This window comes from Artemia sp. Qi Xiang Cuo, chromosome 14, assembly GCF_049724085.1.
Source record: "Artemia sp. Qi Xiang Cuo chromosome 14, ASM4972408v1, whole genome shotgun sequence".
NCBI lineage: Eukaryota > Metazoa > Arthropoda > Branchiopoda > Anostraca > Artemiidae > Artemia > Artemia sp. Qi Xiang Cuo.
In genome coordinates, this window is record NC_142807.1 from 61,905,729 (window position 1) to 61,932,356 (window position 26,628).

Here is a 26,628-nt window from a genome sequence, read left to right on the forward strand (position 1 = left end):
CTGGACACCGAGCCCACGACATATCGACTGTGAGACACCAAAGATGATGAGATTCTTGGCGGTTTTATGAATATGAACTGCAAAAAGTTAGAAACACTAGTGAAATTTATCAAATTGAAAAGATATTAAAGAGTCGTACACGCCATGGTAAGAAACAGTTGCTTGTTCCCTGGCTAGGATACAACTCAGATTTTGATTCTTGGGTCAGTGTTGAAGATATTGACAATGCCCAATGATTTCTATGTGAATTTCATGTCCAATGTTTCTGATCCTCTCTACAATGACTTGAATAGAACAAGTGATTTTTGGACAAAACCCTTCCCCACCATCAAATTTGACGACGGAAAGTATGAAGTGGCTCTTGTAGACTGTATTCTCAAAAATACCTATGAATTCCTGAGAAACGATCGTAAATATGAAATAAAAATTAGACCCTATGATTGGCCGCCGCTACCAACAGGTGATCAGGAACAAATTAAAAAAATCAATTGGATGGATTTTCCATACATTGAATTACCCTACGAGGAACTCACCTGTATGAATGATTTAAGTCGTTCTATTAATAAAAGAATTTCCACTCGTAAAAAGGGCGCTTTTCATTTCAACTATTCAAAGGAGGATGGCAAGATATCTACATTAGTTCACCTATTGCCAGTGAAAAGGTTATTCTTAATGATAATCTAAAGTATGTTCTTGGCTTTAACTTCAATATAATCAGTGGTAAAAGTGCCGGAAACACTAATTTCATTTTCGCTGACTACCTGCCTGCCTTCACCATAGACACCTGTATATTTCTATACGCTTCATTTGTGGAAACGTCTCGGGCTGGTAATTCAAATGTTCCCCTCCTACGAGTTCTTGAACGAAAAACCAATCAAGAACATATTCACCACTACAATATAAAGCATCTTCAGTATATTCCCGTAAACACTTCCTATTTGGAACTCTGTCAGTTAACACTAAGAACCAAATTGGGTGATCCCATAGTAATTTCAAAAGGTTTGGCTGTGATTACATGCCATTTTCGACCCATCATTCAAAAGCAAGATGTCTAATAAAAAAAGTGGTATTCACTTGTCCTGATATTGACTGCTATGTTAATACTCTTGGCCCAAGACAACAGGGCAATGGAATGGACTATTACAAAGGTCGTTCGTCAATGTCTGGCTAATGTCTTGGCAGTTGGTTTGCTAAGCTGTTTCGCTCTTCACTACCACTGGCTAGAAAATATCTTGTACCGGCTGCGACAGATTTTGCATCCTCTACACTATACGATTGGAGCTCCGGTAAAGATTTTAAAAAAAAGTGCTACAGAAAATCTTAAGTCCAGTGCATGAAGACTTGGCCAGAGATTAAAACAAAATGGTAAAGGCTTAAAAAGGTCACGAAACAACACATCACTCATCAGTCCACTCAGGACAGAAATGAAAGATAAAACCCATTTTGTCAAAGAAAAGAAGGAAAAAGCGGACACGTAGTGTAACCAAAAGTCCCAGAAAGAAAATTGCCAGATCAAGACTAGATTTCTTCTCTTAAGATGTCCTACCTACTACACAAGAATTCTCAACCTTCAATCACCGACTCATTGAATCTATTCAATGCCGAAATTGTTGATGTGAGTGTCAAGCATGGATACTATGAACAATTTTATGCACAACAACCCCTCTCCGATAATATCCACTTTCAAATTTATTCCAATGAATACTACTTTATGGACATGTCTTTAACATTTATAGATTTACAAATGAAAGTCCGGAAATCCGATAATACAATGCCAATCCGGGCCGATGGGATACCCTATGAAAATTGTATATTACATAATTTATTTCCTCAAATCAGTGTCTACATAAATGGCACGATGGTGAGCACAGGCAACAATATCTAAAATTATACAAGCTGTATGCAATTCATGTTGACGACACCCAAGTCATACAGGAAATTGAGAGGCAGCTCCAATGGTTATGAATGTATTACTAATACAGATAGTACAGATGCACTTAAAAATGCTACAACTAGTGAATTACATCTAGTTGGAAAAATATATCATGAAATATTTAATATACCCCAATGGATGCCGCCCAATGTTAAAGTGGATATAAAACTAACGCTTGCACCCTTCAATTTCATATTGAGAAAAGAACTTGCTGCCAATCCTGATGTAAGTCTCTCCCTCACCTCGGCAATACTTCATGTACGCAAACAATAGGTTATGAGTTCTGTTGCTTTGGCCGTGGAAAAACTGAGAGCCAATGGCAACAATATTAAACTACTTGTTCCTCATACAATCACCAATCAGCGTCATATTGCAATGGGCTCACGCACCTTCACCGATTCATCCTTTATCAATGGTGAAATCCCGTCAAAACTAGCGTTGATATTTGTAAAAAGCGCCAGTGCAATAGGATCATGGACTAAATGCCCACATAAATTCGAGATGTTTGGACTTTCATCTCTTGTGTGAAAAGTAAACGGCATCCCACTCTACAATATATCTTTTGATAAATCCTATAGAACATTGCACGAGTTGACCATGCAAATCCTAGATCATGACTCTCAACTATTTGAAAATGGTATAACCGAAGATATGTTTGCTAAAACACATGGTATCATTGTATTGGATTTGTCGGGTACACAGGATATGAGTATAGTACGTACAGGGAGTGTGCGTTTAGAGTGTACATTTACCGACCCATTGGCTGAGAGTATTGCACTAATCTCACTAAATCAATATGAAACCTATTTGAAATCAGTCCCGAAGGCAGTTTTCTACTAGACTTGGCGCCATGAACACCAGTCAAATAATCAGTGTATTTAATATGGATCCCTACATGTCCCAGTACAAATCCTATTGTCTGCCCTCGGACTATCTTGGAAAAATTCAAAGTGTCAACAATACCTTGATTATTGTTAATAGCAATCCGTCGACTGTGCTGACGGGTCATTGGCTGTGCATCTTTCAAACAATGAAGATGATTGAATTTTTTTATCCTCTAGGTCTACCCTATATACATTCTACACACTTCACATCAGCTACTATATTGAGAGCAGTGGGAAAACTATTATTCAAAATCGGAAGAGGCTGCAGTATCTAACAACTAAAAGCTGCGGCTTCCATGCGCTACTATATTTTGTGTTCCGATGTCGCGGCTATACTTACAAGCAGTTTATCCACATTTATGTTGACAATCCCCGTCTGAACGACTTTCTAGTGGAAAATATCTTCTCAGACCTATACAGTATTGATTTCAGTGCCCTAAGAGTAAAGTGCTTAAAAAATGTTTGTGAATTTGTTTATTAATAAAATGCATATATATATATACAACAATGTCTTTAAATCTTCACTTTAGATTTCTTCGTCTTCGGTGTATAGGCAACTGTCGTGAACAACTAATGCTGGTTAATCATTTGGATTCACTGTATATTGATCTTGATTGACTGCAAAGTCAGGATCACATTTTCTACAGTACAATGTAACATCGCTCTTGACATATCTCTTTGTATAGTCAATGATACTATTTGCATTCATATTATGAAATTCACGAGTTTCAATCTGTCTATTTGAAGCAATATCACATACAATGTTTTCAAATGGTGAATCACATGCGGTAACTGCCAAATAAAAATCACTTGGTTTATAGTCATAGTAGGTGGTGTCATCACAACGATGACTTAGAAACCAGATTGTATTGTTACCCCAAAAGTTTAATCGTAGACCAGATTCCTCTTCACAGAATAATTAAAATCAACGACGATACCAAACTCGTAGAAAAAAACTAAAATCACGTTTGGGATTCTTTCCAATCATAGCTGGGTAAGTATTCTCCCACTGATCACATTTATCATACTGAAAATTGGAGCACAGGTGCCCTCTAGGATGAGAGTCAAACACCTCCTCAAGACATGAATTACATCCTATAATTTGTACTGCATAGCCTCTATGAAATTTACAAGGATTACATAATTTACACTTTTTACTATAGTCATCAATAATTGTACAATTCTTACATTGATTCCAACTGCCAAGAGTGTACATGCACAATGGACATATATAAAACATTTTTCGGTTTCCGATGTCAACTCACTCACAGCTAAAACGAAACTGATCCTCTTCGCTCGATAAATTCAATGAGAGGGAAATGGGGGAGAGAGGAGTAGCTCTGTGTCGTTAGCTCTTTCGAATGATGGGGGAGCCATCTACATTGAATCCATTGGCAATGTTTTCAAAAGTATATCCACAATATGATTCTGCTTTGTTTCAATTAATATATCAATAAATTGACTATAAGCATTTGAGTCACAATTTAAAAGTTTCATACAATAGTCCAATGGGGGGGAATCACTCCTCATTATATTGTCAAGTGTTCCCTGACATGAGAATATCCTGCGTTTAAGAGATAACTCGAGAAAAATATCATCCAAAATCAAAATATTTTTCCATAAACACTAGATTTGATCTAATTCTATTTTTCTCAAATTTATCCATTTTTCAATCCTTTCACTCCGACTGCTGACTCTAGACTGACCCTGATTCGTTAGCCCTAACCAGAAAAGAAAAAGAACATTTTCGATTTCGAAACAATTTTATTGAATAATTACAACAACATCAATAATACAGAGCATGTACAATTAACGATACTGTTTATTGTCTTAAATATGTTTCACCAATGCACTTAAAGCACATTGAAGTCTATTCACATGTGTTATATCAACTTTAGCGGCAAAACATAATTGATCATCCATTTTAAATTTGCTCAAGGATATCACATATCTTGCATATACTGCATCCCATTCCAGACAAAGCCGCGATCCTTTCGTAATTTCCACTGCAATGCTTGGTGCTCTTGTATTATTACCATCAACTCCACTATCAACTTCTAATAGAGTAAACATTCCCCTCATTATTACAAATATATATCCAAATGAGTAAAGTCAAACTGTTCTTCTTCTCACTCCTTGAATTCTATTCACAGACTAATAAAAATATACCAAAAATCCTTTCTCTATATTCACTCCGCCGCTACTATGTAAACAAGCCCTCTGATTGGCTGAGAAGGGAAACATGTGATCTAACTGTTTCCGGGAAACTCATAACATTTGGCTTGAACAACAACATCAAATAAATCGACCTTGACATTCGCTGAGAGCGTGCACTTACAACAACAACAACATCGACCTTGGAAAAAGAGGTCATTGACCCCATTAACCACGTGTTCTCCCTAATGACTCTATGCCCATATTTAGTGCCCCGTCAGTATTCTATGCCCATATAAGGAGCCCTGTCACGAGTAACACCCCCGCTTCTACTTAGGCTCTGGTTCAGGACAAATGAAAACCATCTTTTTTGGCCCTAGGAAAGAATTACATTCAGTATTCCAGAATAGAATGCCATATCCACCAATCTAACTGAATTCTACGATTTCATAAAAAATACTGTTTTTAGACCCTTGCCAGTTTCTCACATCAAATCAACACAGTAGGAAAAAAACTAGAAAAAACAAAATGTTGCCCTCAGGGCACAATAGAGTCACTGTAGTTAATATTAGGACATAAAAGCCGGCATGATTTAATGGGGAAAATCATTTCTGTCCCATCTATGATCGGTACCATAAACGACGCTTATGTGCCTGACTCATATATAAAGGATAATACTACACTTAAGCATTAGCCAGAACTTTTTTTTTAGAGACGTCTAATTTATTTTTGAGTCCAACTATGAAAATAGTGTTTTTATTTCCGTTTTATAATCCAGTTGTATATTTCATGTTTGTAGATATCATATTTCATATGTCATATTTCATATCCCATATTTTCATATTTCATATTCCATATTTCACATTCCATATTCCATATTTCATATTCCATATTTCATATTCCATATTTTATATTCCATATTCCATATTTCATATTTCATATTTCCAATTTTGGTGAAAGTAACAGTTTTTGGGAGCTCACAAATTGTCTCCCTAACTTTAGTTCTAGAATTTTTGCCAGGCTGACCAGTAAGTCCTCTAGAATGGGAAAGAGAGAATGGGAAGGAGAAATGGGAAGTCTCAAACACTAATGTTGTTTTTCTCCTTAAACTCTCCTTATTTTTCTCTTTTGAATCAATATTTAATTTTCATTTTTCAGTAACTTAATACTATTTCAAGTTTTTGCTATTGACTTAAAGGTATTAATATTTTCCTGTCACAGCTGAAAGTTTGGTCATTAAATGAATAATTAAATAAAGTTGCTCTTCAAATACTCTGTTCTTGGCGTGTCACCCTTAAAGTAATTCGACCGAGCTGTGTGCCATCATGCCTGCTTTTCCAGTTAGACTAATGGGGGGGGGGGGCCAAATACAAGAAAGCACAAAAGAAAGGGTGAATTTGTGCACTTACATAAAACAGCCATTGACGCTACATCTAATCGTTCACTAAGACTGAAGAGACTCATAAGGAATGACTAAACCTGCCCTATTAGCCCAACTCTAGATCTTTTGAAGTGGTTTAATAATATCTTCAAAACACCTGCATAGAGCGGGCATTCATAATCAACGATTGGTCGGATGCAAAACTTGTGCAGAGGGATGGTTTAGCTGAGTGGTAGAAGGTTTTTGCAGCAAAGAGAGATCTCCATATTTCTTGCACAAGAGGATCTCGACCAATCGAGGTGATTTTTCCAAGAGAAATCTGAGGAGGTCTGAAGAAACGAGGCCCGTCAATTCTCTTTATAGCTTCATTCAAGAATATAAAGTTGGGGTGTATGCGTGGTGCTTTTGATCAAGAGCTCAGCAGCTCCTTTCTCTTCAATGGATTGAAACTGACCATCCATTCATGTGGCCACTTTTCAATTTAGTCAGTAGGGGCATGGGGGAAGGGAGCATGGGTTAGGTCTTCATGTGTTTGTTTATCATAGGCAGAGCGCTAGTGCTGCCTAAGTAAAGAACGATGTGGGCACAATGTGTTGTTTTTTTTTGTTTTTGTTTTTTCTCCATACCCGGGCTATTCGTATCGAAGAAGTTGTCGTAGAAACTTCGAAAAGGGCTCATTCGATTGGAAATGTGAGTGGCTAGTATCCTTTTTAATAGTCAAAAGGAATTGTAGGGCAACTAGCCCCCCCCCCCACCCCACGAAATCCACACAAACCCACAAAAAAAAAAGATGTTATTGAACTTTTGTTCAGGGGGGATGTTTTCCAGAAAGAAAATATGTTTTGAGGAGGGCACAACCCCACAAACCTCAGGGCAAGGGTTTTAAGTTATGCCCTGGGGACAAATAAGGTTTTTATAGAAGGCACTGTCGTAGAAACTTCAAGAAAGGCTCATTCGATTGGAAATTCAAAGGAATAGTGCCCTTTTTAATAGTAAAAAGTGATTGGAGGGCATCAAGCCCCCCCCCCCCTACCAACGCCCATCATTCCCCCAAACACATCCAATCAAAATTTTGAGATAGCCATTTTGTTCAGCGTACTTTATTTTCAGATAGAAAACATGTTTTAAGGAGGACACTCCCCCACAACCCTCGGGGCAAGGGTTTTAAGTTATGCCCTGGGGTCATATAAGGTTTTTATAGAAGGCGTTGTCGTAGAAACTTCAAAAAATAATCATTCGATTGGAAATTGGAGTGGTTAGTGCCCTTTTTAATAGTCGAAAGTGATTGGAGGGCAACTAGCCTCCCCCCCACGCCCATCATATCCCCAATTACACCCAATCAAAATTTTTAGATAGCCATTTTGTTCAGCGTAGTTGATTTCCAGATGGAAAATATGTTTTTGAGGAGGATAGTCCCCCACAGCCCTCAGGGCAATGATTTTAAGTTATGCCCTGGGGGCATATAAGGTTTTTAAGGAAGGCGTTGTCGTAGAAACTTCAAAAAAGCTCATTCGATTGGAAATTCAAAGGACTAGTTCCCTTTTTAATAGTCGAAAGTGTTTGGAGGGCAACTAGCCCCCCCCATACCCAGCCTTCCCCCCAACACATCCAATAAAATTTTTGAGATAGCCATTTTGTTGCTATCAGCGTAGTTGATTTCCAGATGGAAAACATATTTTTGAGGAGGACACTCCCCCACAACCCTCAGGGCAAGGATTTTAAGTTATGCCCTGGGGACATATAAGGTTTTTAGTGAAATCTTTGTGATAGAAACTTGAAAAAGGGATCATTCGATTTGAAATTCAAAGGGCTAGTATCCTTTTTAATAGTCGAAAGTGATTTGAGGGCAACTAACCCCCCTAACCTAACCTAACATAAACCAGATTCGATACACGCGCAGAGAAAACACGCACAAAAAGACGACACACAAACAGACACAACACACAAAAACAAATAATAAAAGCGAAGAAATAACAAACACACAGAGACCTCACACAAACAGAGACTTAAAGTACTCAGAAACGTCAATTACAAAGAGACGACACACACACAGAGACGTCACACACACAGATATGACACACACAGAAAGACGACACACATAGAGATAATACACATAGATACACATAGAGATAAGGTTTTTACTGAAATCTTTGTCGTAGAAACTTGAATAAGGGCTCATTTGATATGAAATTCATCTGGACACAAATAGTACTGTTTAATTTAGTTTCATACCTCCTCTAGTTGACCTGAAATGGAAAACTTGATACCATTCGCAAAAAAGTCAGTTTTCTTTCTTTGATAGCTTGGACACACTTGCGCTTTTTTCATTGGGTTAAATTTTAGAAGCAGAAGTGGCTCCGAAGGTTTGAAAAATAATACCCTCAGTCGTTCTTGGGATACTGCTGAGATGCCTTATTGGGAATTAGCATTATCACAGTGCATTTTGATTTAATCTTAAGGCAGCATTTAGTTTTTAAACATAATGGGCAAATGGAAGGGTGGGAATGGAAGGGGGACTAGTTGCCTTCCAATCACTTTCGACTATTAAAAAGGGCATCAGCCCATTTTTATTTTCAATCGAATGAGCCCTTTTCGAAGTTCCCACGACAACACCTTCGATACGAAGTGCCCTGGTCTAAATAACAACAACAACAAAAAATAATACATTATACCCACATCGATCTTTACTATAGAAATTTCAAGCCTTCCAATCACTTTTGACTATTAAAAAGGGCACTAGGCCTTTCGATTTAAAATCGAATGAGCGCTTTTGGAAACGACAATGCTTTCTATAAATACCTTATATGCCCCCAGGGCATAATTTACAACCCTTACCCTAAGGTTGTTCTCAAAGACCTAATTTCCAGAACTTTCTACTACGTTGAAAAAAATGACTATCTGAAAATTTTGATTGGATTTGTTTTGAGGAATGGTGGGCATAAGAGGGAGGTTAGTTATGCTCCAATCACTTTCGACTATTACAATGGGCACTAGCCCTCTCAATTTAAAATTGAATGAGCCCGTTTTGAAGTTTTACGACAACTCCATCTATAAAATCTTATATGCCCACAGGGCATAAACTACAACCTTTGCCCTTGGGGCTCTCGGGGGCTTGTCATTCTTAAATACACAAGGTTCAGAACTTTGAGCTGTGTTCAAAACAATGGCAATTCCTAAACTTGGATTACATGTTTTTGGGGACAAGGTGGGCGTGAAAGGTGGCTGAAATACTGTCATCTCCTTTTCGACTATTAAAAATGAAACTGTTAACTTTCAATCAAATCAGCCCTGTTTGAAATTTATATAACAACTTTTGATATAAACTTTATATGCCCCCAGGTCATAACTTACAACCCTTGCACTGAGGCCTCTGAGGGGGTTATCATCCTAAAAGACCCAATTTCCAGGACTTTCAGCTACGTTGAACAAAATGGATATCTCAAAATTTTTATTGGATGTGTTTGGGAAAATGGTGGGCGTGAGAGGGGTGTTAGTCACTCTACAATTACTTTCAACTATTAAAAGAGGCACTAGCCCTTTCAATTTCCAATTGAACGAGCCCTTTTGAAGTTTCTACGACAACGCTTTCAATAAAAACTTAATATGCCCCCAGGGCATAGCTTACGACCCTTGCCCTGAGGGCTGAGGGGGGAGGGGTTGTCATCATTAAAGACCTAATTTCCAAAACTTTCAACTGCGTTGAATAAAATGGTTATCTAAAAATTTTAATTGGATGTGTTTGGGGAAAAGGTGGGCGTGAGAGGGGGGGGGGGTAGTTGCCCTCAAATCACTTTCGACTATTAAAAGGGTAATAGTCCTTTGAATTTCAAATCGAATGATCCATTTTTCAAGTTTCTACGACAAAGATTTCAATAAAAACCTTATATGCCCCCAGGGCATAACTTATAATCCTTGCACTGAGGGTTGTGGGGGAGTGTCCAGGGAAAAGGTGGGCGTGAGAGGGGGGTTAGTTGCCCTCAAATCACTTTCGACTATTAAAAATTGTACTAGCCCTTTGAATTTCATATCAAATGAGCCCTTATTCAAGTTCCTACGACAAAGATTTCAGTAAAAACCTTATCTCTATGTGTATCTATGTGTATTATCTCTATGTGTGTCGTCTTTCTGTGTTTGTCATCTCTATGTGTGTGTCGTCTCTGTGTGTGTGACGTCTCTGTGTGTGTGTCGTCAGCGCTTCCACTTTTCGATTTCAATTTTCCCTATTTTTATACCCATTTTCTCTTATTTTCCCTATGTTTAGGTCTGATTTCTCCCTATTTTTCTCCCTAGAAAGAAGGTATATTTTGCTTTACATTTCCACACAATCTACATGATTGCATGATTTGATGTTGCACAGCGCAGGATCAAATTGTTATTTTTTTACTTCAGATAATGATATTTATGCGCTTCCGCAATTCGGGATACTTGATTTTGCCACTGCGAGTCTCCAGACTAAATATCTTTATCCAGTACTGCTCAACTGACAGGTCTTCAACTTGGGCATCTCCCAAATGAAGCTCAGTGACATCAGTCATTAACTTTGACCTCCATTCTACGTCCATTTTCAGGAGGGAACACTTTTCTCTTAGAACAGGAAATTTCACAAACAGTGGCCTTAGAGATTTCGGTTTCAATTTTCTTGTATTCCTTGGTTCAACCAAAGCGCCTTGGAAGGGTCTTGGATGTGCTTGATTAGGACTATTTAGTATTTTCGACAAGACTGGTAAAAGATATCTATATTATCACTTGGCCCTTGAGCATCTGCGAGTCCTTGCATTGCATTGGTTACAGCTATTCCCACATATGTCTGGTTTAAAGGCAGGTACTCACTTGAAAGGTAAAGATCCAGTTCGGTAAACAAAGCAAAACTGTGAATATAGTCCAGTTTCATGAAGTTAGACGCAACATCATTCACAAGTTTGCTTTTAATCAATCACAAGTTCAGCTTTTAATCAATAAAAAATGATTCACAAGTTTGCCTTTAGGGAGTGAAGAACTGGAAGCTCAGATTGAAAAACTTTGTTAAATGCGTTGAAGAGACCAAGAGAGTAGTCCATGAATTCAAGGTATGGCTGTGTCAACTTGATTTGTAATGTTGACAAGATAAGGTCATTGGTTGCAGTTGGATCGACAAAATTGGTTTTATGAAATACTGAGCAATAGAAACCTGATTCTTAATAAGCCTCTTTATGCAGGCCTGAAGGAACAACTAACGGGTTTATCCTGGTACAAGAAATGAGAGTGCTTTGGATTGAAAGAACTCCTGAAATTCAGCATACTTATCTCATATGGAAGCGCTTCTGGAAAAGTGAACATAGATATTTTGCGCCAAGTCTTCTAGTGTCTTGGGAAGTTACAAGCATGCATAGGATGAACATAAGTAAATAAGATGGCATAAGTATTTTACATTAAATACATGGGACACCATGGCTTTCATTAGTGATGAAGCAGAACTATTAGCTCCCAACCTGACTTTAGTAGTATTTTTACAAAATCCAACAATATTTTGCTTGGGAATCCAATTTTTTTGTCAATGACTTATTTGATACAGTTAGTAAGACCCTCAGCCAATCCATAACTAAATTCATTTTAGCGATGGTAAAGTTCAGGGGATAAAGTTTATTTCCGATGCAAATGCATGTTAAATTTTCATTCAGGATGCACTTCTGACTATAGAGGTAAGTTTATTTCTTAGCTACCTGAATAATCCGTTAATATAAACCTTGCCCACAATTGCTGCATAGCCAAACCAATACTCCCTTATGTCGGTAGTTTACCCCAATCAAAGCCATCGCATAAAAAAATAAAATAGATACTAGGTTACCTAAATAATGTTCCAGGGTTCAGCTTTTTGAAATATCGGCAATTACAGCACCGTAAGCCAGTGTTGCTGCAGAAGCTTTTTTAAAAACCGAGCATGCGCAGTCTTTGAGAATTTTCCAGCCTTTTGTTTGAAAAAATTAAATTTTCCCTTAAAATCCTTACTTTATGCCAGATTTCCCTAAAAATCCTTACTTTACCCCAGATTTCCCTTTGTCCCTAGATTCAAATAATTGTCCCTAAAAGAAGTGATTTCTCCCTAAAATAGGGTAATCTCCCTAAAAGTGGAAGCCCAGTGTATCGTCTCTGTGTGTGTGTCGTCTCTGTGTGTGTGTCGTCTCTGTGTGTGTGTCGTCTCTGTTTGTGTGTCGTCTCTGTGTGTTTGTTGTCTCTGTGTGTGTGTCGTCTCTGTGTGTTTGTCGTCTGTTTGTGTGTGTCGTCTCTATGTGCGTGTCGTCTCTGTGTGTGTATCGAATCTGGTTTATGTTAGGTTAGGTTAGGGGGTTTAGTTGCCCTCAAATCACTTTCGACTATTGAAAAGGATGCTAGCCCTTTGAATTTCAAATCGAATGAGCCCTTTTTCAAGTTTCTATCAAAAAGATTTCACTAAAAACCTTATATGTCCCCAGGGCATAACTTAAAATCCTTGCCCTGAGGGTTGTGGGGGAGTGTCCTCCTCAAAAATATGTTTTCCATCTGGAAATCAACTACCGAACTACGCTGATAGCAACAAAATGGCTATCTCAAAAATTTTATTGGATGTGTTTGGGGGAAGGATGGGTAGGGGGGGGGGCTAGTTTCCCTCCAATCACTGTCGACTATTAAAAAGGGAACTAGTCCTTTGAATTTTCAATCGAATGAGCCTTTTTGAAGTTTCTACGACAACGCCTTCCTTAAAAACCTTATATGCCCCCAGGGCATAACTTAAAAACCTTGCCCTGAGGGCTGTGGGGGACTATCCTCCTCAAAAACATATTTTCCATCTGGAAATCAACTACGCTGAACAAAATGGCTATCTAAAAATTTTGATTGGGTGTAATTGGGGGTATGATGGGCTTGGGGGGAGGGGGATAGGTGCCCTCCAATCACTTTTGACTATTAAAAAGGGCACTAGCCACTCCAATTTCCAATCGAATGACCATTTTTTGAAGTTTCTACGACAACGCCTTCTATAAAAACCTTATATGACCCCAGGGCATTACTTAAAACCCTTGCCCTGAGGGTTGTGGGGGAGTGTCTTCCTCAAAAACATATTTTATATCTGAAAATCAACTACGCTGAACAAAATGGCTATATCAAAATTTTGATTGGATATGTTTGGGGGAATGATTGGCATGGGGAGGGAGGGGGCTTGTTTCCCTCCAATCACCGTCGACTATTAAAAAGGGAACTAGTCCTTTTAATTTTCAATCGAATGAGCCTTTCTTGAAGTTTCTACGACAGTGCCTTCTATAAAAATCTTATTTGCCCCCAGGGCATAACTTAAAACCCGTGCCCTTTTAAAGTGACCAAAAAATGGAGGGCAACTAGGCCCCCTCCCACGCTCATTTGTTTCCCGAAGTCACCCTATTAAAATTTTGAGATAGCCATTTTGTTCAGCATAGCGGAAAATCTAATAAATATGTCTTTTAGGATGACTTAATACCCCACAGTTCCCAGGGGAAGGGCTGCAAGTTATGAACTTTGCCCATTGTTTACATAATGTATTGGTTATTGGGAAGTATACAAAAATTTTCAGGAAGGATTTTTTTCTGGTGGGGGGGGCTGGAGGAAAAGGTTACTCGGGAGAATATTTCCGTGGAGGATGTTTCCTTGGGGTAAGGGACATTTCTAGAAGGGGGCGTCGGATTTCCCAGCATTATTTAAAAAACAATCAGAAATTAAATAAAAAAAAACAAGTTTTTTCAACTGAAAGTAAGGAGCAAAATTAGAACTTAAGACGAACAGAAATTATTACGTATATGAGGGGGGTCGCCCCCTAGTCAATACCTCGCTCTTTACGCTACATTTTTTTAGTGTTTTCAAAAGAGCTATCTATTCTAATTAAACGGCCTTTGTGATTCAGGGGTTTGTGATTTAAACAAAATTTTAATTTTAGCTTAAAGAGCGTGGTATTGACTAAGGGGAGAGCCCCCTCATATACGTAATAGCATATACGTAATAAAAAAACAATAAAAAAAATAAGCGATACGGCTCAATAGTAATCGAAACTTTTAAAAACGGAATTTTGATGTCAATAAATGTATCAAATGAATGGGCTTATAATGCTGATTCTAAATATATAAATTTTATTAAGTTTAGTATTACTCATCAAAGGCTACGAGCCTGCGAAAATTTATCTGATTTTTGAAAGAGGGGGTTAAAATCCCCTACAGGTGAAAGAATTTTAATGAAAATCACACCGTCAGTTTCAGCGTATCAGAAAACCCTATTACATAGGTTTCAAGCTCATACCTGCAAAAATGTGTAACTTTGTATTTTTTGCCAGAAGAAAGATCACGGATGCTTGTTTTTTTTTCTTTTTTTTTAAGGGGTAATCGTACCGATCCAGTGGTCCTAGAACATCAAGAGAGAGCTCATTCGAACGGAAATTAAAAGTTATATTGCCCTTTTCAGTGACCGAAAATGCTGGAGGGCAACTTGGCCCTCTCCCACGCCCCCTTTTGCCCAATTTCGTCTGATCAAAATTTTGAGATAGCCATTCTGTTCAGCATAGTTGAAAAACCCAAAAAAAATATCTTTTGAAGGTAACAAATTCCCCCTAGAGCCCTTATGGAAAGGTCTCAAAGTTTTAAATTTCCCAATTGTATACGTATAGTATTTGTTATTGGGAACTATGCGTAAATTCTTTTTTTTTGGGGGGAGGGGTGAAGTTTCTGCTGTTTTTTTTTCACAAGGAAGATTTTCCATGGGGAGGTAAGTTTCCAGGGAGGAAACTTTTCACGGGAAATTTTACACTGGGGGAATTTGCCAGAATTCCAATACGAAATTCTTTTTATGTGTCTTGCTTTCATTTTGGCGACTTACTTTTACGCGTGGGTGGGGGGGGGGTCGGGGGTTATGTGGGAGGATCTTACCATGAAGGAAGTTTTCATGGGGAAGGGACATTGCTATGAAGGGGACGCAAGATTTCCCAGCATTATTTAAAAAAAGATCAGAAATTAAATATAAGAAAAAACAAGTTTTTCAACTGCAACAGCAGCAACATCAAAACTTAAAACGAACAGAAAATATTACATATATCATTGGGTTCTCCCCCTAGTCAATACCTCGCTCTTTAAGCCAAAGATTTTTTAGTACTTTCATAAGAGCTATTTATTCTAATTAACGGCCTTCGTGATTAAGGGGTCATTTTTAAAGAATTGGAAAAAAATTTGAACTTCAGCTTAAAGAACGAGGTATTGACTAGAGGGCGAACCCTCTAATATACGTATTAAAAATATATGAATATAGAAGTTCATTAAGTAAGTTAATTCGTAAGCTACGTATATTTATAACTAATAAAATCATTTGTAAATAAAATTAAACAAGTTTCGAGAAATCCTTTTAACAAATAAAAGTAAAATTAATATGAAAATTTGTTTTTAATAAGTCATTTACGGTGAGCCAAAATCAAAACCTGCCTAAATTCAAAAACGTTTAAGAATTAAATACAAAAAACAAGTTTTTTTAACTGAAAGTAAGGAACGACGTTAAAACTTAAAACGAACAGAAATTATTCCTTATATGAAAGGGGCTGTCCCCTTCTCAACGCCTCGCTCTTTACGCTAAAGTTTGACTTTCTCACAACTCTATTTTTTAAACAATAAAAAACTTTAGTGTAAAGAGTGAGGTGTTAAGGAGGGGACGGCCCCTTTCATATACGGAATAAGACTGCACACTGCAACACTGCAGCGCTGCAGGATGTAAACTAAAATTACATAAAAGTATTAAAACGAGTAAAATATGTAATAAAACAATGCGCTTCGAAAAAAACGAAAGAAAATTTCTGTCTATGGAATAGTGAGAAGGGTCTATTTGTTTTCGCTTCACAACTGAAATCTTAAACAGCAGGGAAAAATAAGAAGAAGTAAGAGGTTTAAACAAATTAACACATAGCTAAAAAATGAGAAAAAATACAAACCGCATGCAAGAATAATAAAAAAACGAAACAAACTCATATCTAATTAACTATATGCTAGTTATTGTTTTTAAGCAAGTCCAGTACGATGATTCAAGCACTAACAAAAGACATGGCAACTACTATATACTAATGTATATTTCCAGGCTACTTTTAATATTAGACTTTAAAAACCGAAACAGTTCCTCTATTTAAAATTTTTTCGTATAATCAAAGTCAAATCCATCAAAATCAGATAGAGATCATAAGTTTTTTAATGCTCGTATGTTTCAAAAATTGAACAAATTTTTTCTTTTGCCATCCGGAGTCCGGTACTTTGGTACGGTTACTGGACCAAAGTAAGTTAATTATTCCCAGATTAAATTGTGGTGTCTAAGATCAGTTAGATGTTTCTGCAACCACCGTACAAAAACTTTTGAATGACTTTTCGAAAACCTACTCATATTCTCCTAGTTTTAGTTTATTCTGGCCATTTTGGCCAGAATAATTACCTAATTATTAAGTATTGCCTAATTGCCTCCTTTTATACTCTTAGTTTTAGTTTATTCTGGTTAGAATAATTACCTTTTCATTAATTATTACCTAATTGCCAACTTTATGTAGTCCTATTTTTAGTTTATTCTGGCTATTCCTGTCAGAATAGTTACCCCATTGTTAGGTATTGCCTAATTTCCTCATTTGTTTACTGTTAATTTTGTTTTTTTCTTCCCATTCTGGCCAGAATAATTAGCTAATTATTAAATATTCCTAATTGCCTCCTTTGTGTGGGCCTACTCCTAGTTTTGGTTTATTCTAGCCATACTGGCCAGAATAATTACCTAATTATTAAGTATTACCTAATTCCCTACTTTGCGTAATCTTAGTTTTAGTTTATCCTGGTCATTCTGGCTAGAATAATTACCTAATTATTAAGTATTACCTAATTGCCTAGTTTGTATAGTAGATTTAGTTTATTCTAGTCATTCTTGCATCCAGGCTAAATGGGCAATACTAGCGTTCCAATGTTTTTTATTGTTTTTTTTCAGGTTTTTAGCTTCCATGATTTTAGTTTTTGTAAAAATTTAAAATTTTCACTCAATTTCTATTTCAAGTTTTTTAGGTCTTTTAGATCGCCAAAGACCCCCATACTCCCATCAAATTATTTTTTCTAGTCTCTTTTGTAACAAAAAGAAAATTGCATTAACGTTAATTTAATTTTTTTTTTTTTCTTGATTCAAATTTACTTTATTCTTGAGGTGTTAATATCTTTATTATATAATTAGCGCTAATTTTTATTACAGTTAATGGAGAAAGATTCAACGAAACGATTAGGGACTCCATACTGCTCAATGGGTGATATTTGTGATCAGTCGTTTTTTGATGGGATCGACTGGAAACGGCTAGAAAGAAAAGAGATCGAACCGCCGTATAAACCAAAAGTGGTAAACCAATTTTAACTTTTTAGAAAAAATTTAATATTTTGTTCTTCATTTTAAGAAAAAAAATTTGAGGCACCATGAATAATGAAAATATGCAATTATTCCCAGTAATTATTATTTTTTAAAACTATTAAAGGGTACTCTAACAAACTTTTAAATTGACTTCTCGAATATCTAACAATTCTCTAGCTACAAATGAAAAGCTTTGCCACCTTTTGTCACCTCCCTCAACTTGCTAACTCAAATATAGCCCGAATTCACCTCTCTCTACTTGCTTCACTCGCCAAGGCTAGGTCTGGAGTATTTCTTATTCCCATTCATAATAAGAAAGCCACTGCCCAACTGCGTAGGGTACGGCACTTCTCATAGTTTCCAAACAATATGACCTCTGTTTTCTAATTTGGAATAAATGCTTTCCTGCTTTAAAGTATGGGATCACTTTTAATGCTTTTTTTAATGCTTGATTCAGTATTTAGTCTCCTTTTTCGCTAAAAATACCACCTCTATGGATGGTCCACACTTATCATTTACTTTACCGTCCCACTTGCGCAGAAGCGGTTTTAGGGCAAAGATAGAGAGGACACTTGCTCCGAGTGTAATTCGAATAAATATTTTACGAATAATAATCCAATTTCACCAAGATTTTCTTTGATGCGATATTTACGTAACATCAAGAACTGGTTAGAGTTTATTATAGGGTAGATATTATAGGGTAGGAGATATTATAAGGTAGCTTATTATAGGGTAGGAAAAACAAATATACTATAACATTCTTCATTCTATGTTCTTTCAATGTCTAATAATATTTGCCATCACAACTGCGTCCCTACCTCTTCTACCACCTTAATGGTGGGTTCGTCATTATCATTTCTGTCTGTTTAGTATCAACAGCTGATTCGTAATATCAAACAAAACCAAGTTGACAAAAAAAGCGGCCCTTGCATCCTATCCTATGTAACCTAAGGCTATGTCATATCTAATTAGGGGAGGAGGTTAGGGGCTTGGACGCCATTCTGATGTCAGTGATCTTTACACTTGAAAAGAGCATTGAATAGAGAATCTTTTCTTTGTCTTGTTTGTCTAATTGAATATTTTTTTTGCTATCTGATTTCTGCCCTGTAATATACCTTAACCTCGAAAAGTCTACATCTGACGAAAATGTTGGCAAAATTTTGCGAAAATGGCTTAAGAGAACATTAAAACTTAAGACAAACGGAAATTATAACGTATATGAGAAGGGTTATCCCCTCCTCAATACCTCGCTCTTTACACTAAAGTTTAACTTGTTGTCCCAATTCTTTAAGAACGACTCCTGAAACAATAGGATCATTCATTTAGAATAATAAGAAGTTTTTTTAAAGTACAAAAAACTTTAGCGTGAAGAGCGAGGCATTGAGGAGGAGGCAACCTCACTTATATACGTAATAATTTTTGTTCGTTGTAAGTTTTAATGTCATTCCTTACTGTCAGTTGAACAACTTGTTTTTTTTTATTTAATAGATCAAAGAAGACATGAAGCACCGTAAATACGTAACACCGTAAATACGAATATGCCATGATATTGACAAAATACGAGTATAAAAGCAGTAGAAAATTTTCTGATGTTGGTAAAATCAAAGAATATTATAAAAAAAAATTGAGCTCCAAATCTGTTTTTGCATTAGGGGCTCCTGCCTAAAGTAGTGAAATTTGCAATAAGACAATGCTGCCGATTAAGACAACGCTGCCGAATAGAAACGCTGCCTATCTTCAATCTATGGGAAACTGTGACGTCGTTGAATCATAGATTGACAAAAAGGAGTTAGATGCCCGCTCAGAAAATTTCGGGTGTGACTGAACTTTTTCCTTGTTTTTGAAAAGGATTATCTTTCGCATGCGGAACTTTTACGTGATAGTTCTTTCATGTTAATGATAATAATTATAATATATTTGAACCCTCTAAACATATAAAATGTAACAAGAGGAGTGCAGAAGAAAAAGAACGAAACAAAACAAAAGAAACACAAAGGAAACTGCTTACCGAGGACATGCACACGTGTCAGCACAGATAAACAAACATAAGAATTACAAAATTAGCATGACTCACATCAATAAAATGGATTTAAGTGGAAAATCGACTACTGATTTAAATCTAGGTTCACACAGAAGCAGTTGCTGCGATAGGCAATATTCGTCAATTGCATCGATGAGCAATTTTAGTCGCCATTATGTTCACACAGGATTTTTACGTCGTCCAACTTTTACCCGCAAAATATTCAAAATTAAAAAAGCGTGGTTGAAATGGATCAGAATGATGTTTTACTTCTTTCCCTTGCTGTGAGAAGGCGAAAGAAGAAGAGAAATACAGTGAGTTGAACAAATTAGAAGGAACCCCTATGGTAAAAGTGCAGAGATACTGCCCAATAGAACAGGATGTATAGTAAGAAATAAGTTGTTAATATCCTGCTTCTACTCAGAAGCACCTAGGCCTATGCACCTTTAGCCCAATAGACTGAATAATAAACAGTAGGAAAAAAGAGATTTTATCAAGGGTCTCAGCAACTTTACTGTGCCATATTACATGCCTTTCTTGCAGCTGCAGTAACAAAAAAAGGTGGAACCACACTGACATAGGCTAATGGTTCTCACCTGGTAATCCTGTCGCTCTAGACTCCTGCTCCCATGCTTTCAGGACCAAAACTGCATTTTTATGTCCCTTTTTCTTCTTTTCATAAATAATTTTATTAAACTGGATAGCCATAACTAACTTCTCAGTTTGATCGTTTTCATTTGTTTCTCCCATCGTTGCTGTTGTTTTGAAAAAATTGCTCAAAATATCGCTCAGTTGGCCGATAAAAGTTGGATTTTTTCAACTCTGGGAGGTTGCTTGACGAAGCTACTAAAATTGCCAAAGTTGGCAACTAAATTGCGGCGACGGGCGAATTTCGCTCCTGTGTGAAGGTCTGTGTGAACCTAGAGTAACTCTGAATTTAGCTACTAGTTTATCCATTTTCTCGCAAATTTCGAGGACTCCTTAACGTCTTGTTATGTACCTGTTACGGGTCCAAATCGGAATACGAAGAAAATATTTACAAAATCTGAAAAATAGCGAACGAATTAGTTTCCGTTCAGAAGCGGTGAAAAACTTCCAAATAGGGACTAAAAAGAAAACATAAGGAGCAAAAATTTGAGGACATTACGTCATAGAACCCTACACGTTACCATAACTTTAAAGTTTACGTTATATTACGTAATCTTACGGATCGGATTTGTTTGTAACGTTGACAGTACCAAGTGGACTCGAGCTCTACATAGAATTTGCTATGTAAATTTATGCTACACTACGGAAAAATCCATATAGCAAAAACAAAATAAAATTGCTGGAAATTCAATAATTAAACTGTGACAATAAATTAATTAATTATTTCCATAAAGCTTTCATGCTTGACCCCAACTTCAATCCCCATCTCTGTTCCACATGGTTCGAATCCTGGTGTCGACGGTTATTTGGTTTGGAACGGGAGTCAGTGATGTGACTCTAAGCTCAGTCAGAGTCGAACCATCTCTAAATGAGTACCTGGAGAAATCTGGAGAAGGTAAACAGGAAGGGTGTACGAAAGCACAGGATGTCTGGCCCCCACCCCCCATTGCACTTCCTGCCTGGAGTCATGAAAAGGAGACCAGCACCCCCGGTAGGGACTGCAAGGTCCAGTGATTGTAAAGTTTTTAGCCATTGTGAAAGGACTTGTTTAATTGTGAAAAGTTACATTGAATATAGCTTGACTAACCACTTAGCATTGAATATTATGTGTGTGAACAGTATGAAATTATAGTGTGAAAGCTCCTTAATGCACCACCGATACTAATCAAATGTTTTCTTATTTTAGAAACACGTTTTGGATACCCAATATTTCGACCCAGGATTTACAGCAGCAAACCCCCAGTTAACGCCAGTGGATAAAGACATTCTTGCTTCAATGGACCAAGTCCAGTTCAAAGGGTTCAGTTATACTAATCCAAACACTACGGACTAAATTTCAGTAGCTTAATTTTATTAGCTATTCTAATAGGAACTGCTCATTTTGTGATTTGTCACTAACGTATAGACGTCCCTCGCTTTGTACAGCGCGAACAGTGTGTGCTATTTTTCACTGCCAGTAAATATCTGTGGCATTATGGCACTAGTTTGAACTTTGTGCAGATTATTTTCCTTTTTTACACAATTTGTATTTCTAAAACTAGACGTATATGTCTTACTATGAGTTTTAGGTTGTGATTTTAATTTTTTTTTTTTTTTTTTTTTTTTTTTTTTCTTATTGTAGCTTGCATTCTCGGGTCATATTTTGAAAGAAAAAGGATACAAAAAAGAAAAATTCAATAGATTTTGTAGATATCTTTCCATGGGATGAACTTCAAAAACATGTTCCTAAAATGAAGATTGGTTTTGTACCAATGATGTTGCCAACACACATGGCAGGCGTGGCTCAAATTATCAAAATTTATACTGTAATCCCTCCGTAATTTTCTATACCTCCTTCATATAACTGCCTTCGTAAAATCTGCCTTCTCTGCATTTTTCAAAATTTATCCATCTCCCACTAATAGATTTCTTATTTTCTGTCTGCCACTACTACTACTACTACTAACAACTCATCGCAGCACCAAGCCGCCTGAGGCCAACACAGCTACGCACGCTCCTCCTCCACCCCAATCTATTCAAAGCCTCCCTTTTTACACCCGCCCACGAAGTTCCCATTTTCTTTAAATCTTTCTTTATGACGTCCTCCCAACCCAGACGGGGACGACCTGCTTTCCGTTTAGCCCTAGATGGTTGGCCGAAAAGAACAATCTTCGGCAATCTGTCATCCTTCATCCGAACAACATGCCCTAACCACCTCAACCTTTCTTTCATTATAGACCTAGAAAGCGGTATTGAACCACATTTTTCGTATAGCCTATTGTTTGAAATACGGTCAGTCAGCCGGGTACCCAGAACAATCCTTAAGCAATTTCTCTGGAAAACATCTAGCAAATCTTCATCCGCTTTTCGGAGCGTCCATGCTTCAGAGCCATATTTGACCACTGTCATCACTGTAGCTTCTAAGATTCTAATCTTGGTTTGCAGACTTATCTTCTTATTCTTCAGACTTTTTTTAACTGTGAAAAAACACCCTGAGCCTTGGCTATTCTATTTTTAACATCTTCACTGCTCCCACCATCTTTACTAATAATACTACCAAGGTAAGTGAAACTGCCCACCTGATCAATCTTTTCATTACCCAACGTCACCTTTTCATCTTCACTTATTCCTAGCCTTAGTGACTTAGTCTTCCTAACATTAATTTTCAAACCAATACTAGCACCCTGAACTCGCAAAACCTCTAAAAATTAATTCATTTCGCTCACAATTTCATCTAGGATGCTTAAATCATCAGCATAATCCAAGTTCGGGAGACTTTTTCCTCCCAATGTGATTCCGTGGTCTCCCATTGCCTTTCCTGTGCTCCTTAAAACGAAGTCCATCAAAATAATCCATATAAAGGGGGATAGAACACAGCCGTGCTTAACTCCTGATTTAATACAAAACCTGCTGCTAACCTCATTATCTACCTTAATCGCAGCAGTGTTATTCTTGTACATAGCACTAATCACTTTAATGTATTTGTCTGGTATACCATACAAAGATAAAATCTTTACTAAAGCTCCTCTATCAACAGAATCGAACGCTTGCTCATAATCTATAAAACTGAGGACCAAAGGTGTTTGAAAACTCAGGCACTTCTCAATTATTAACCTAAGAGTGAAAATTTGGTCAACACATCCTCTACCTTTTCTAAAACCGCACTGCTCTTCTCTTAAAACTTTGTCTACGGCATCTCTCAGTCTAAAAAGTATCATATTACTAAGCAATTTGCTACCTACAGAGACCAGACTAATGCCTCGATAATTACCACACTCACTTTTATCACCTTTCTTATAAAGTGGCTTAATTAAGGTTTTCCTAAAATCATTAACTACTTCCCCTTTTTCAAAAATCATATTCATAATCTCCAATAACTTATTTCTAACCTCAGAGCCACCATATTTAAGAAACTCATTTACTACCCTATCAGCACCTGGAGCCTTATTATTCTTTAATCCTTTTAGTACTGTTTTTAATTCCTCCTCACAAAACAAATCTTCCTTCACATCCAAGGTATCACAAACTTTTTCATTTTCCTCTATATTTTTTCCTGCAACTCTATCTCGGTTAAGCAAATTCTCAAAATGTTCGGCCCATCTTGCTTTAGCTTTTGTCTTATCGCTAATTGCCACCCCATTCCTATCTTTAACTGGGACAAGTCCGGATTGACTACTACCTCTCAATTTGTTAACGTGCCAGTACAATATTTTACTATTATGCCGTCTAGCTGCATATTCTAAATCCTCGGCAATTTTATCCATGGCCACCACTTCACACCTCCTTAGTTCATATTTCAATGCTTTCTCCACTTTCTTTATATTTCTTTTGTTTTCATGTGATCTATCACTCAGATAATTCTTGTACAAGTCCTTTCTCCTTTCTATTAAACTTAAAGCTTTTTCACTAATATTCTTAGCTGCAGTTCTAGCTTTCTTCCCTAATACACCTTCAGCAACTTCACAAATTATTTTTCTAAAATTATTCCAACCATCTTTAATGGTTGGAATAATTTAATTCAACCTTCTTCAAGCAATATTCAACTTTTTAAACGGATATATGAAAATAAAACCTCACAAACAGGGGAGAGGAAATCTCCTCAAATTCTGCCAATTTAACAAATTCCCAAAGATCACAAATTTTTCTAAGAGTGAAAAAATTAGCCGAATTGCTCAAAAACTGCTGAATAAATCAAAAATTTTCTCACTCATAACACCCGTCTAAATTCTCTTCCCGAGTGCAATGAAAAAACTACTATTAAAATTGAAAATGAACTATTAAATTAAAATTGAAAATTGAAAATTAACAATGAAAAAACAACTATTAAACAACAATGAAAAAACAACTATTAAAACAACTATAAAAAAACAACAAATAAAACAACCCGAGTGCTGTTGCAATGAAAAAACAACTATTCTTCAAACAACTAAAGTGTCGCTTGTTATCATCCTAAAATATTTTTACTCACATATTGAAAGTGAATTTGGACATTTGACTTTATTTTTATCTACAAGAAATGTGTTTGTAATTGTGTTCATGCCAATGTTGTTTACCTTCGTTTTTTGAATATCTGGAATATTTATAAAGTTATTTCTGCCTTTTTTAGTCATTGTCAGATTTTTTGATAGCTGGAATTAAAAAGATTTGTATGCATCATCTTCTTAGCATTTAAATATAAAATCGGATAGGGCAAAAGAATGGGGGCCAGCGTTTACCCCCCGTCGAATACCCCCCGGAAAATACCCCAGTGGAAAATACCCCCCCCAAAAATACCCCCATTTAAACCCCCCCCCCTGCGGAAAATACCCCCCCTGGTAAATACCCCCCAGAAAAATACCCCCCTGTGGAAAATAAGACTTTCCAAATTTGAGAATTTTATTTGAGTTTAATTTTTTTAATTTCCGTAGGGGGAGGAATTTTGGTACTAAATGATGCTGGGATTCCGGCGCCCCCTTCATAGAAATTTCCCTTCCCCCAAGGAAACATCCTCTATAGAAAGATCCTCCCACGTAACCCCCTCCTCCTACACCCCGCCCCCACCAGAAAAAATCCCTCCTGAAAACGTCTATATATTTCCCATTAATCAATACTACATGTAAACAATGGGCAAAGTTCATAGCTTGCAGCCTTTCCCCCGGGAACTGTGGGGAATTAAGTCATCCTCAAAGATATATTTATTAAATTTTTGACTGTGCTGAAATGGCTATCTCAAAATTTTGATTGGGTGACTTCGGGAAAAAAATTAGTGTGGGAGGGGGCCAAGTTGCCCTCCTGTTTTTAGGGCACTAGAACTTTTAATTTACGTTCAAACGAGCCCTCTTACGATATTCTGGGGCTACTGGATAGATACGATCATCCCTGGGGAAAAAAAACAACAAAAAAACAAATAAATAAACACGCATAGTTAGCTACTTTATTGTTTGAGGTTCTACTCTACTCTTTCAAAGAAAGAGTAGAGTAGACTCTACTCTACTCTACTCTACTCTTTCAAAGAAGAAAACGCCGTAGGCTTTTTCCTGTTTGTAATCATATGGCATAAAACAAACCCCAGTTGCAACTGACGTCATTTCTTAAGAGCAAAGAATAAAAACTGGTAATAGCAAAAATCAGACTTACTGCAATTATCGAATATCTTTGAAAAGTGTAGTATGAAAAGATATTGAATTGCTTAAAGAAATTTCTTAGAAACAGGTACATTTGTTAGAAACATTGCAAAAATATTCCAGTAAGGTTGCATTAAAACACGATCATTAGAATAACAAACCGTTGCATACATTGGACTAGTTAGTTAATTGATTGTTTGCGGTTCGTTTCTTACTATTTCTAAGAAGAAAAGGCCATACTGTAGACTCTTTTCTGTTTTTAATGAAGCTCATTTTGTTAATTATAGTAAATACCACATAGGTGTTTCGGACAAGGCGGCTATAATAGTGTACCTTTGGTTTTGATCTAACTATTCTTAGGAGTTATGGGCTATTGTAGTTTTTACTATGTAATAGTAAAGAACAAAAACTGACGCAACAGGGAGTAGAAAAAGTTATATTAAAAGACTTTCATTAGAAGAACAAACCATAGAAGAACAAACAATTAGCTAGTTATAATAAATACTTAGCTAGTCAAACAGTTCGTGGTAATGAACTGTAAGTAAGGAGCGACCCGGCTCAATGGTAACCAAAACTCTAAAAAACGAAATTTGATACCAATAGATACATCAAAAGAATCAGATTTTAATTCTGATTTCGAATATATAAGTTTCATC

The 26,628-nt window shown here is 36.7% G+C and overlaps 1 protein-coding gene across 3 annotated transcripts in view; it reads left to right on the forward strand.

Annotated features, from left to right (window-relative positions):
- Positions 1–21,988, forward strand: part of Pkcdelta (Protein kinase C delta) — a 260,317-nt gene extending 238,329 nt beyond the window's left edge. For 2 of the 3 annotated variants that reach the window (XM_089100650.1, XM_089100649.1), the window contains 2 exons: positions 17,573–17,713; positions 21,577–21,980. In XM_089100650.1, the coding sequence (XP_088956776.1) occupies positions 17,573–17,713; positions 21,577–21,723 (288 nt within the window). In that variant the 3' untranslated portion in view covers positions 21,724–21,980. Of the gene's footprint in view, positions 1–17,572; positions 17,714–21,576 lie in introns of all 3 variants that reach the window. The other variant, XM_089100648.1, reaches the window with a different exon arrangement.
- Positions 21,989–26,628: the final 4,640 nt, after the last annotated feature.